Below are 12,038 nucleotides of genomic sequence, written 5' to 3' on the forward strand. Positions count from 1 at the left end.
CCCAGCCCTGCACACGGGCAAATGCCTAAGTGCCCCCCAGCGACTTCAGAGTGCAGACAGCAGCTCCTCCCAAACCTGCTTCAGACTTCCTTGGACGCATGAACTCCTTCAACACTACCATCTCTCCTCTTCAACATTCCTACAATTTTGATTTTTTTGCCCTTTGGATTAAAATTCTCCATTCCTTTGATGACCAAATTAGTTCAGAGACTTTCAAGTGTGTTTTGGTAGTAAGAAAAACTGTTCTCCAGTGTTACATACTTAAGTGTTTATACAGACCTATTTCATATGATAACCTTATCGTCTCCTTAGAGAAAGTTCTGTGTCGAAGAGTTAATCAAAATGTAATTTTCTCCAAGTATCATAGTTGAATGCTCCCGAACCCAATTTGTGTGCTTTCTTCTAATGCAACAGACAGAAACATACTGAGGGGGAAGGAGGGCAGAAAGGGACATGAACAGTATTTCTGATTAAATAATATCCTACCATGGGAGTCAGTATGACTGTAATTTGGTTTTATTTCCTCTGGAGAACAATCGCCCTACCCCAACCACTCAGTACAGTGGCAGCCAGGTGGGCCCATCTGCTGCCCTCATGCACACAGGACAGGAGGTTAAAGAAGCTGCTGCACCTCCTCACGTGTCTGCTGAGACATACCTGGTTTTCACACCCAAACCCTGCCAAACTGGAGAGAGTTGGGAGGAGCACAAGAACACTCTAGCAGACTGTAAAACATGCCCCACTGCAAGGCCTATTAGGGGTCTGAGCTTTCAGGTTACAAAGCAAGCTGCAACATGATTAGTGCCTGGACTAAAAAAAACACTTAAATAGAAGATAAAAACTTTTCAGCATCTAACTTTCCACTAATAGAGCAAGTAATATTAAAAGCAATGGCCAGAAACGGAATTGAAAGACTTCTTGCCAGAAATCAGGTACAACTACCATGTTAGTAGCACATACCAGCAGCTGAGGCAGGATTTCCACTTGAAGGAAATTAAAAAAAAAGCAAGATGGGGTTTTTAATTCCTGAAAGATGCAGTATAGATGGAGTCAGAATTTAAAGCAGATCACTTACCTCTTCAATGCAGGACTTGATCCGAGCACGTGTTTATGGGGCACCCTTGTGTTGTCAGCCTTCGGGCTGTGCCAGATGACAAGAAGGCACTGATGACCTCGGCAGCTGCCCCTTCCAGATTTCTGACACGACTACAGCTTAAGCTAAGCCTGGATAAGCAAGCTACAGGTTAGCCTGGCATAAAATAAATACATCACATGCTTTTCCATTTCTTCCTGGTTCTAGCGGTAGGAAGATAAAGTTAGAACAGAATGGATCATGACTGAAAAAGACACTTTTTTACTAGCTTGGGAGGTGTTGGAGGCTCCTAATTTAAAGTAAAACCACTGACTTCTGAAATCTGTGGAAAATTTTCACTGAATAGTAACAACGATACAGCACTCTGCAGCCTGTACTGCAGCACAGGCTTTTTGAAAGCAAACAGGGCTTTAGCAGAAGTATTTTAAACCACTGACTTTATTAAAATACTTAATACACAGTTTGTAGAGGAATGTACTTACATTTTCTGGAAACTCAACTGAAACCAAATTTAACTATATATTTAACAAATGACAAAATGCTGGATGGATTCATGCTGTACACCGAAGAGCAGAGAAGTAAGGTTTATTACTATTTTGCTCGCACAGACTCTTCATTGCTTTCTTTGCTTCTTAGCTTTAATCTCGGAGTATCAGAGCAGTAGCAGAAGAAGGAATTTAAATTTCTCACAGCATCAGAGCCCCATTTGTTTCCACGAGATCCTTCATGCTCCCCTTCCCCACAGGCTTCCTCTTCCAGAAAGCACAGGTGACAGACCTTGCTCAACCGTCACCAGGTTGTAGTGCAAGAGGAGTGCTAGAGTCAAATGTGAACGTGGAGCTCTAAAACTAGTTCACAGTGTCATTACTCTTTCAAAACATTCATTTCAAACCGAGCATGGGAAAAAGACACTATCAAAACACAGTAAGGGCCGTAGTGAGTTCCTGAACCTGGTGGATACATGTGAAACATGGCCGGTAGCGCTCCTGCTACGAAGTAAAGGCAAAGCAGAAACTAAGTCTTATTGAGATACGAGATGCAAGGGCCCAGGAGACAAAAGGAGAAAATCTAGACACATCCTTACAATCATGAAATGTCCTAACTCATTTAAAATGTTGTACTCATCATAGACATTGCAATTATCATAGACCATGAAGATCCCTAACAAAAAATGTTATGACAAGGTCAATGACGAGTATGATCTAGGGAAAAATATATTTATACTAACCGAAGAAATAACTGTGTGTTTCAATGCAAGATGCACAGAGGCTGCATAGGTTTTCACATCGAATTTGTAAGGCTCTTTTTCAGGAGATAAGTTTGCAACCTTGCATAGGTAATCTTATCTTTTATATAGATAATATGCAGAAAGTATGTACAGTTTGCTGAACGCATTTTTTTCCCCATCATTTTTTTTGCCACAGTATAAAAAGTAACTTAACTTCTTCAGTTCTCTAAAACACACAAGGAATATCCCCAAAAAAAACACTAGGGCACCACCTCAATGAGACCACACGTCTGTATACAATGGGTTGAAACAGCTGGAGAAACCACTACAAAGTATAGCCTAGTTCCTAGAGAAAATAAAATACTGCTGATTTGTTTACAAACATTAAAACTCATTTAAATAGAAATACATTTTAGTTATTATCCCAAATCTTTGATGTTCACTCATCAGATTCCTAAATGGGTGGCTGACTCTTGCTTACACATCAGGTAAACTGTATAAACAGCCAACCAGATCCCTGCTTGTCAAATGCACAGTAAAATCAACATTAATTTGGTTTCTAATCCCAGCTCAGAGCAGCTCCTCCCTTAGTCAACCGGAGACTGTTGTCTCAAAGCTAGTGTTAGGAACAAGTGCCAGCGCTGCCGCCATTAGGCTATCTGCTTCTTCGTCAGGTACGAGAGAGGGTCAGCATGTGCATTAGGATGAGGACAGCCTGCAAATGAGCATCCCGCTTGCCGCAATGGTACCTCACCTCCAGAAATGATTTATCTTTATTTATCTTTGTTTTGCAAATATTTAAAACTTTCCTTGTGATGTGGCTCTTTTCCACTGAAATTACCTCCTCCTCCACACAAGCCGTTTTATGTGGGGGTCTAATACATCCCTATGTACTGTTCTGCAAACCACAGAGAAGTGCATTTTGTAACTGCACTTACAGCGGTATCGCTGTGGAGATGTAAGACTTCTACTAGAAACTGTCTCAGAAGAGACACTTCTATACTAAGGACTTGGTGGGTGCTCCTTACCTCCAGAAAAAATGAAAAGGCAAAGCTAAAACTGGCCCACCATACATGTGGTGCACTAAGTAACAGGGGGAAGAAAAAAACAGACACACACCCAGCACATTTCCTTTCAAAAGGATGGGTGATTTTTACGAGAAGAATTCGCTTTTTTTTTAATATTTCAACAACAAAAACTCAACTAATTTTAAAATTAGTGAAGTCTAGGAAGGCTTTTGTTTTTAAGCAACACGGTGCACAAACAACACTGCTGTTTGCTGTTAAACACAAGTCTCAGAAATGCAGAGAAACTATGATAAATTAAACTATGCATGACAAATCCCAACCAGCTGAATAACAACAATTAAAAAAACACCTTTTTTTGCTTTAAACACAGCTTCTAAAAAGTACAGCATCCCAATGTTTTCTCAGTTCCAGATCGCTGACATTATAAATTAAAGGTGAAAAGATTTTCATATAGAAGCAAGTCAGTTTTCCACTGATTCCATTGTACTGTTCTTGTCTAAACCTCTGGAATTTTCATCTCCGGATACTACAACGCAGGGTTGAATTTTTCAGTTACAAAAGAATGTCCATTCATGATGTGGAATTGGAAAAAAAACAAACCAAAACAAAAAAGAACCACACCTAAGTATTTACAGCAATTCAGCTCTAAGTTTCCCCCAGAGCTCGCGCTGGCTTGTGCAGAGCTGCAGAGGCGCCGGCCGCGGGCCGAGCCTTACGTGACGCTGCGCGGCCTCTTGGGTGGCGGCGGCGGCATGAGTTCCGTGTCGGGGTCGAAGTGGTGCTTCCGCGTGGGCCCCTGGGGAGCTGCCGTACACCTCTCTATGAACTCGAAGAGCATCTCCTTTGTCACCGGGTGCTGGATGCTGTTGCACACAGCTGTGAACAAAGACACCATCAGAAAAGCAATCTGCTACTTGAGTAATGTGATACCCTCTTTGCAAAATAACACTTACTTGGCATAAATACTGAGCCATAAATGGGTATTTTTGCAAGACTCTTGTGTCAAAAAGAGTCTCTGCTTTGCCCCTGGGGGCTGGGGAGGAGAGGGAAGAAGGCGCTCTCACTACAGCACCTACCTCACTCTGAATCACTCTTGGATTCTGTAACACTACTGCAACTACAAAGAAGCATATACGTGACATGAGTACATGTAAGTGTATATAGGCTTCATGCAGGAACTATGAAAAAGGCCAAGAATTGACACTCTATCGAGCCAAGTGACAGACCTTGTGAAACTGATTTCAAAATGCTAACCAAATCATAATAAAGAAAACTTGCTAAAATTGAAAATCTTAGAATGAAAAATACAAATACTGTTAAACCATAGCGGGCAGTACTTATTTTATTAAGCACATATCTTCATGTAGCAGAAAATATATATGTATACATTTACAAAATGTCTATGCTTGTAAAAAGGTTCAATTCTCTTTAAATGAACAGGTACAACTTTAGTTTCCTCTAGCTAATCGTGAGACTTAAGGAGAAGAAAGAAAACCCTCAAAGAGCAAGAAATTAAGTAGGATTCCTATGATTATCTTCAAAAAAAAAGGTGCAACATCATTTGAAAATAATCCATTCCCAAAATGTATGCGGTTTCATGCAAAACAATCTATTGACTCCTATATTTTTGAACAAAGTTGAAACTCCCTATGTTTGAAACACAGCACTATTGTAAGTAACAATCAGCTTAGAATTTCCAAACTTTTAAAAACATTCTTTTGCTGCAGAACCATTTACAGCCTTGATTTATAACTAATGAAACATATTCCCAGCATTATTTTTTATTATGTTTATTTTTGGTGAAAATGTGCTTTAAAAGTTCTGCCACATGTGACTTCAACAGTTAAATATCATTTTGACAGTAATTAGCTTGGGGAAAAACGTTTTTCAATTTGAAAAGGCTCATAATTCAAAAGTCGAGACACTTATTTTTCAACTACCAAAAAAAAAAAAAAAAAAAAAAAGTATTTTTCATCATGAGATAGAAAACCGGGAAGAGAGAAGATATGAAGAAAGGACCACTTGAAGACCCAAATGAGAAAATGAAACTTCTGGAGATTTCAGAAACAGTCAAAAATGAAAAATGTGAAAACTTTGTTCTGAAATTTCCGTACAAAAATTAAAATATTTCTTAGAAATTATTTCTTCCAGGGGCATTTTTCTTTAGGAAGTTGATATCATTCTGCTGGGAAAAAGAGAACAAGAATAATATCTCAACTGCTCTAGAAAAGGATAAAATGGACAGTTGCATTTGCCCCTAAAATAAAGTAAGGAGAAAAGAATACTACTCAGAAGAGAAAACTCCAAGGAAAAACTACTGAAGTAATAAGCTGAAGAGTGATTTAGTTCCTGATGGCAAAAATAAGTCATTGTACTTCTGTAAGTTTTGTGGCCCATTCCTCTTCCTCAGCCAGGACAGTTCAGAAAGCATTTCAAATAGATTCCAAGTTGGTGCCCAAAGGTTACAGCAGGTTGTCACCTGACCAAATAACTGTATTTTATTTCTTCAAGGAAAACTACTTACTGCTCAGACAGAAATGCAAGTGGTAAAATGGCTTACAAAAAAAATCCTGTACATTATATACACAAGTCCTAGTAAACAGCAGGTCTTAAATATGATTAAACTTCATTTTGGCACTAAACAATTCTGTTCAGCCAAGTCAACCAACAGTGTTTTATTTGCAGAATTTAAACCAATGTTTTTCTGCAGGAGAACACAGAAGTATCACAGTTGTATAGGGATATGCCTGCATCCTTCATTTCCTTCCTTCTACTTTGCTAGAAATACTATTTTAGGACTTGAGATGACATTATTTTCTCTATTCATTTTCTATTCCACCTGACAAATAATGCTTTTGGTGTTTTGCACAGGGGTGAAATCACCATAGATTTTTTTGTTCAAACAGGCACAATGCCCGTTTGCATTACATCAGTACAAGCCAGCCCAGCACTAGGAATAGAGCTTTCTCAGTTAACTAATATTGCAGGGCTATTGCAAATAAGGATGTTCTTGGATCTCATTTAAAAGACATATCCTACCATTTAAAAATCTGTCCAAATAAGCATCTGCAGTTCTGCAAAGACACAGGTACTTGTTTCTCGATTAATTTTGAAATACTGCCTCTGAGTATTTGCTTAACTGGTTTCATTAAACAATCCTGCTCAAGCCAAGGCACTCATGGTATATATACTCTGAACATGACATAAGCCTTTGGAAAGTGAGGACCTAGTCTTGTAAGTTACATACACCAGGACTCAGAACAGGTGTGAGAATGCAGAACACCTTTCCTTCTTAAGCTCATACACAGTTAAGAAGTTAAACTTGGAATCTAAAAAAAAAACCTTGAAAAGCAAAGTTATTCTACTCACCCATGGCAGTGCTGTATGCATTTGGAAAGCTCTTGTCTATTCTCTGCCTCATGAAGACCCAACAGTTGTTTTCAAACTTGCACTCTATAATTTTATTGTCATACTGTTTCAGTTCTTTTGTAACCTGTTTAAAAAAATAGTTTGGGATAAACATGTTTTATTTCATCCTCCTTCTTTCTGTGATAAATAATAGAAGATTAGAAGCTGCTCTATGTTTCTCAGTAACATGCCTCCATCCTACACAAAAAGCTGCACAGACTACATCTCCATTATACATATGCTGATCTACTCAACATTTTAAAAATACTTTTCAAATCTGCTGTCAATATAGAGCAATTATATTATGTTAAAACATCAGGAGCTCTAGCGGAGGGGGAAGAAAGTCACTTCTGGCCCAAATGCAAATGGGTTTCCATGGGAATAAACTGCTTCCAGTGTAAGTGCCACTGCCAACCTAAGTGCATGAAATGTATTATCCATGTTTCATCAGCCTGCTTTGTTGAAGGTCTCAAAGCCAAATGTCAGATTCCAGGACCAGAAAGAGCCAAGGGAAAATCATTCCACTCCTTACGCTATTACAGATTTTTCTTTTTTCTTCATCATTCTTTAAGATATGAAATTGTAATTCCAGAATAACAGGGGATTTCAGGTCACACACATTCAAATATACTCCTGGCCTCGCTGTATTGATTCACAGATGTGTCAGTAGTCAATATGTCGAGCTCTTTGTCTTTCTCTTTGGCAATACTGGGTGTTTTGGAAATGTACTTCATGTGCACTGGACTTCCTAGTTGTTTTGGCTACTTCATCTTATGCATCCTAATCTATGACACAATGCGAAATATTCACATAACCATGGTAACTGAGATCTTTATCTAATGCTTTAACAATTTTACCCACACCCTTTATTTTCTTCCAAAGAGCCTCTTCTAAGTATAAACCTGCATTTAACTGCTGGTTGTGCTTAACTCGGCTATGGTTCAGCAACCAAAAGCTCTATGAGACATTGTAATATTTCAGAATCCATGTACGAGAGCTCTTCTACAAGAAATTGGTTATTTCAGTTCATTAGCATAATTTTTCATCTCTGTTGTCTACTTACTCACGAGTAGTGACACGTGAATTTACCACTGTCAAAGGGATATGGATTTGAAAAAGGCCATGACTGTCTACAGGCAACATAATAACACACACAGTGAGAAAGCCCAAGAACCTGCTTTGCGTTCATTTCCAGATAAAGACAGTTAATTAAGAAAACTGGGCACTGAACAAGGCTCTCAGTCCCCCTACACTGCATGGAGCAGATCTTACCCTTAAATTGATAAGCAGAATCATAACATTTTGCTTGGTATTTACTCTGACTACTACTGCTTATTCCAGGGAGCCTTGGGATTTTACTTGTCAAGTGAGAATGACAATTTTGCTGAAACTACCTTGCAACCGAGGCTGGTTACTGCGTTAAGCCTCCACGAGCCGGTGGTTCGGGTCCATCTCCCACATTATTTTTTCATCCAGTCCCTCACTCACAAAGAGCTTTTCTCTAAATTCCTGTAACCTCTTCAATAACCCAGTACCCACACTATGCACCTCTTCCTTTCCAGCACTGTCTGCTCAACACACTGGTTCTTTACACATACGTTGAAAAGCAATATATGGTCCAGATATATGTCTGACTGACACATGCAGTGGCCAAATTTATGTTTCTTTAGTGTATTCAGGAAAACACAACATCCCTTTCTAACCCACTATGGAGATACAAACACAGGAAGCAATTTCTGATGCACAAGGATTTGGGGAGGTCTATTAGGCTGAAAAGTGCTGCACACCGTCAGGGGGTACAACTCTGCTTTCCTGCCAAAGCAAGGAAATGTTGGGAAGATCACCTACTAGAGAGAAAAACAGAGCACTGCAAGCAATTGCTTAAACTAACAATCTCATAAGGCTTTGTCACAGTTTATCATTCTCCTGGTGTTCAGATGCTCAGAATAGCAATAAATTACATGGCAGCTCTATCTGACTGTGGCAATTAGACACTTTTGTTAACCATGTATACAGTTGCTTGGCCATTCATTAGCAATCTGGGAGACAGATCTTTTCTGAAAATATGAGCACCTACCAAAGCACTGACTTAACTGAATTTTCCTGGAAAAAAAAAGCGGTGATCACAGTTTTTAACAATTGCAAGTTGTAGCAATTATCTCAGAAAAAGAAGAAACAGAACTCCTAGCCCTTCCTGTATTACGCCAGGCCTTGTGAAAGTCCTCACTGCAATGTTTGTACACAATTTAGGAGCTGTCCAGCACTTGATCAGGAGTACAGGTACTCTGTGCACAGCATACCTGCAGCATTAAAATACCCTACTGCTCTAGGCAAAACACTCTATATGCACTGTCTATGCACGGAAGGAAAGAGCAACTGAAAAAGCCCATAATGATCCTTTTATCTATAAACCTGCACTCCGTATCCACAAATCCCCTGCATGCTCCTTTCTGGCATCGAGCTTTAAAGAGGAACAGGGAATCTTCAGATCTGACTGTTTTGAATTTCCTTCCCTTGGCAAATTTTCTGAGATGCTCCAAATCAGATTTCCTGATTCTCCCTTGGCCGAATTGGGTTCATCTGTCCTTCTTCCCTGCGAGTACCGCAGTCTGTGCGGGGTCTGAACCGCACACCACCACCTCTCCTCCTGAAAGGGGCTTCCCCCCAGCTTGTGCTGAACAGCAATGTTAAGCGTGTTTCAGAGCGTATGAAGAACAGAACCCTCTTTTTCTTCCTCCAGAAAAGGTTTACCGCTGTCTGATATCACCATCTCCATCATTCACCGTGAAAAACTTTGGGGCGATAAAGTCACTCCTTTTTGTAAGAACACAGAAAGTCTAACTTAAGGAAAGCCCCCACTTTCCATTCTCTACCTCCAGTTTTCTGAAATTCAAAACACAAAAGGAAGTTTCTAACCCATCTCAAACTGTCTGACCTTGCAGAGTATTGCAATCATTTTGAAATCAATCACGACGGCTTGTTTATATGCTGCCATATTTTGTAGTCATTTATGTCATGATGTGAAAAAGTTGAAAAAAGAGCGGAAAGCAGTGCCCTAGCATGTGGTTAGCTCCTGTGAGAACAGCTATGTTAATCTTGGCTGACCACCAACGATCAAGGATTTTGTGTATTTTTGTGCACTTTTATGGGGCACTTTATCTTCACACTGGGCCATAATTCCACACATTGAGTCATTCTTTCCTTCGAGCATGTATAAATATGTATAAATATCTCTGAGGATTTCATTCATACGTCAGTCCTTGACTATTAAGAATAAAATTCCTGTGTAAGCTGCTACTCCATGTAAGAGATAATAACAATATAAATTTAGATTTTAAGGTAATAAAACTGTATTTCAGGCAGTATTTTTACAACAGGAAGAAAATCAAACTTACATGTCAGTTTTTTCCATATTCTTTTGAAAGAAAGAGAAAGGATATCCATTGTTTGATAAACAAAGATGACAGAAAGAAATCCAATACTATGTTTCTCTATGCATGCCTTTTTCAAAGCAATTAAAATAACTGTATTTCAGTAAAGTAAACAACCTGCTTTAAAGGCAGTGTACAGAAAACCTTAACACATTTTCTTTTCTTTCGCTAGATTGCCTTTTAACTGCACTTTTCCCTCTATTACCAAACATTTATGGAAAGAAAATTGTTCTTCAATTCACCTGTTTCTATTGCTTATTCCACATCTAAAGCCATCAGCCTACTTCTGAGATCCCAGAAGAAACGATAGTAATGGCAGACGCAGAAAATATTAACTTCCATGAGAGAACAAATGAGCAAAAGCAGTAGTCGAATTTCTATGAAATGAGAAAGGTCTTCATTTCTATGCTTTTATTCTTAGCACAGAATAAGAAAAAGGAATCATAGCACACATTAAAGATGAGACTTGCAATGCAATGGCTTTTTATTTTCTAAGCAGAATCAGCTTTTACAACAGCTAACACTCAATGAAAGTATTCCTTTTTGCTGTGCTCAAGTAAACAAACCGGTTCGGGACCTTTTGGTTTCTACACAAGTTCCAATGCCTGGAGTGAAAAAAGGAGTCCAGCACTGCCATGTGAAGTCTGGAAAGGAATTCTTCCTCTCTCTGATAACATAACTAACTAACTAGTCTCATCTCAAGACCAAAGGAAGCAAAACAGTCAAGGCAACACATCCCACCAGAAAAACCCCACCAAACCCTCTAACTTTTAGACACCCTTCAAACAATTTTATTTTCCCATTTTCAGGTAAAATATCTCATGTATCAGGGTAAAAGCAAAGCCTTTGAAAGATGTGTAAACAAGTAAGTGCAGGTTATTAAAGGCCTGCTCATACAATAAATGTACACAAGGCCTCAAATATTAAGACTGCCAACTACAGCAGTTAATTGTTTTAGCGCTTCATATTTTTGCTCAAGCCAAAATAGTTTTCACGATGTAATTTAGCAACCATATCTTAATATGGTTTAAAAGATTTGTTTAATCTTCTGGATAAAATATTGGAAGTAAAATAAAAGCATTGGTAACCAATTCAATTGCTAAATTACACATCCTGGTGGTATGTGTTTGTAAGTAATATATTACCCAATAAACAGTTATCAGCTTGGGTAAACACAATGCAGCTGAGATGTTTATTCAGAATTAAAGAAGGCTTCTAAGCGTAACTGCACAGTATCTTGTGTGCATCAAAAATGGAACTGCTCCAGTTTTCAGATCTCACTCCTGGAAAGGAACCTTAAGAAATTATTAACATTTTTGTTCACAGTGAACCACACTGCTAACACTGAGCATTGAAAAAATCATAGAATAAGCCAAAAAAAAGGGGGAAAAGAAAAATAAAAAGATGGGGGAATGTAGGGAGGGAGAGAGAGTGAAGGAGAGATGCACAAACATTTCATTTCTTGATGAATTAAATTATTCAAGATATGGACCTTTTTCTAATTCTCAGCTGAGAATTTGGCACACAGAAGTAATGATGCCAACAGTCACTAAGGCAATGCTGAAACTTGAGGACATTTGTCAAAGTACCAAAAAACCCCAGGAAAACACAAGCAAAGCTGTAAAATATTGCAGAAAGCTGCAGAACTGATTAGCAGATTATGCAAAAACAAACAAATGACAAAAAAAAATCCCTTGAACAAAGGACAAAGACTCCAATGGAGGTTTCTGAAGCAGCTACTCTTCACAAGGAATGCAAGCAACTGAAAAAGAGGAGAAGACAGGGCTGGCAGAACCAGCAAAGTGACACAGTGAGAGTTGGTAGGGAGCTGCAAGGAAAAGCTGTAACGC

The 12,038-nt window shown here is 38.8% G+C and overlaps 1 protein-coding gene across 2 annotated transcripts in view; it reads right to left on the bottom strand.

Annotated features, from left to right (window-relative positions):
* Nucleotides 1-3,523: 3,523 nt before the first annotated feature.
* RNGTT (RNA guanylyltransferase and 5'-phosphatase) overlaps nucleotides 3,524-12,038 on the bottom strand; it is a 176,412-nt gene continuing 167,897 nt past the window's right edge. For both annotated transcript variants that reach the window (XM_088519771.1, XM_088519770.1), the window contains 2 exons: nucleotides 6,719-6,842; nucleotides 3,524-4,225 (listed from right to left, as the gene is read on the bottom strand). In XM_088519771.1, coding sequence (XP_088375897.1) covers nucleotides 4,062-4,225; nucleotides 6,719-6,842 — 288 coding nt within the window. In that variant the 3' untranslated portion in view covers nucleotides 3,524-4,061. The remainder of the gene's footprint in view (nucleotides 4,226-6,718; nucleotides 6,843-12,038) is intronic.

The sequence above is a fragment of the Tinamus guttatus genome, unplaced genomic scaffold (assembly GCF_059628265.1).
Source record: "Tinamus guttatus ecotype Peru unplaced genomic scaffold, ASM5962826v1 Tinamus_guttatus_pri_ptg000070l, whole genome shotgun sequence".
Classification (NCBI taxonomy): Eukaryota; Metazoa; Chordata; class Aves; order Tinamiformes; family Tinamidae; genus Tinamus; species Tinamus guttatus.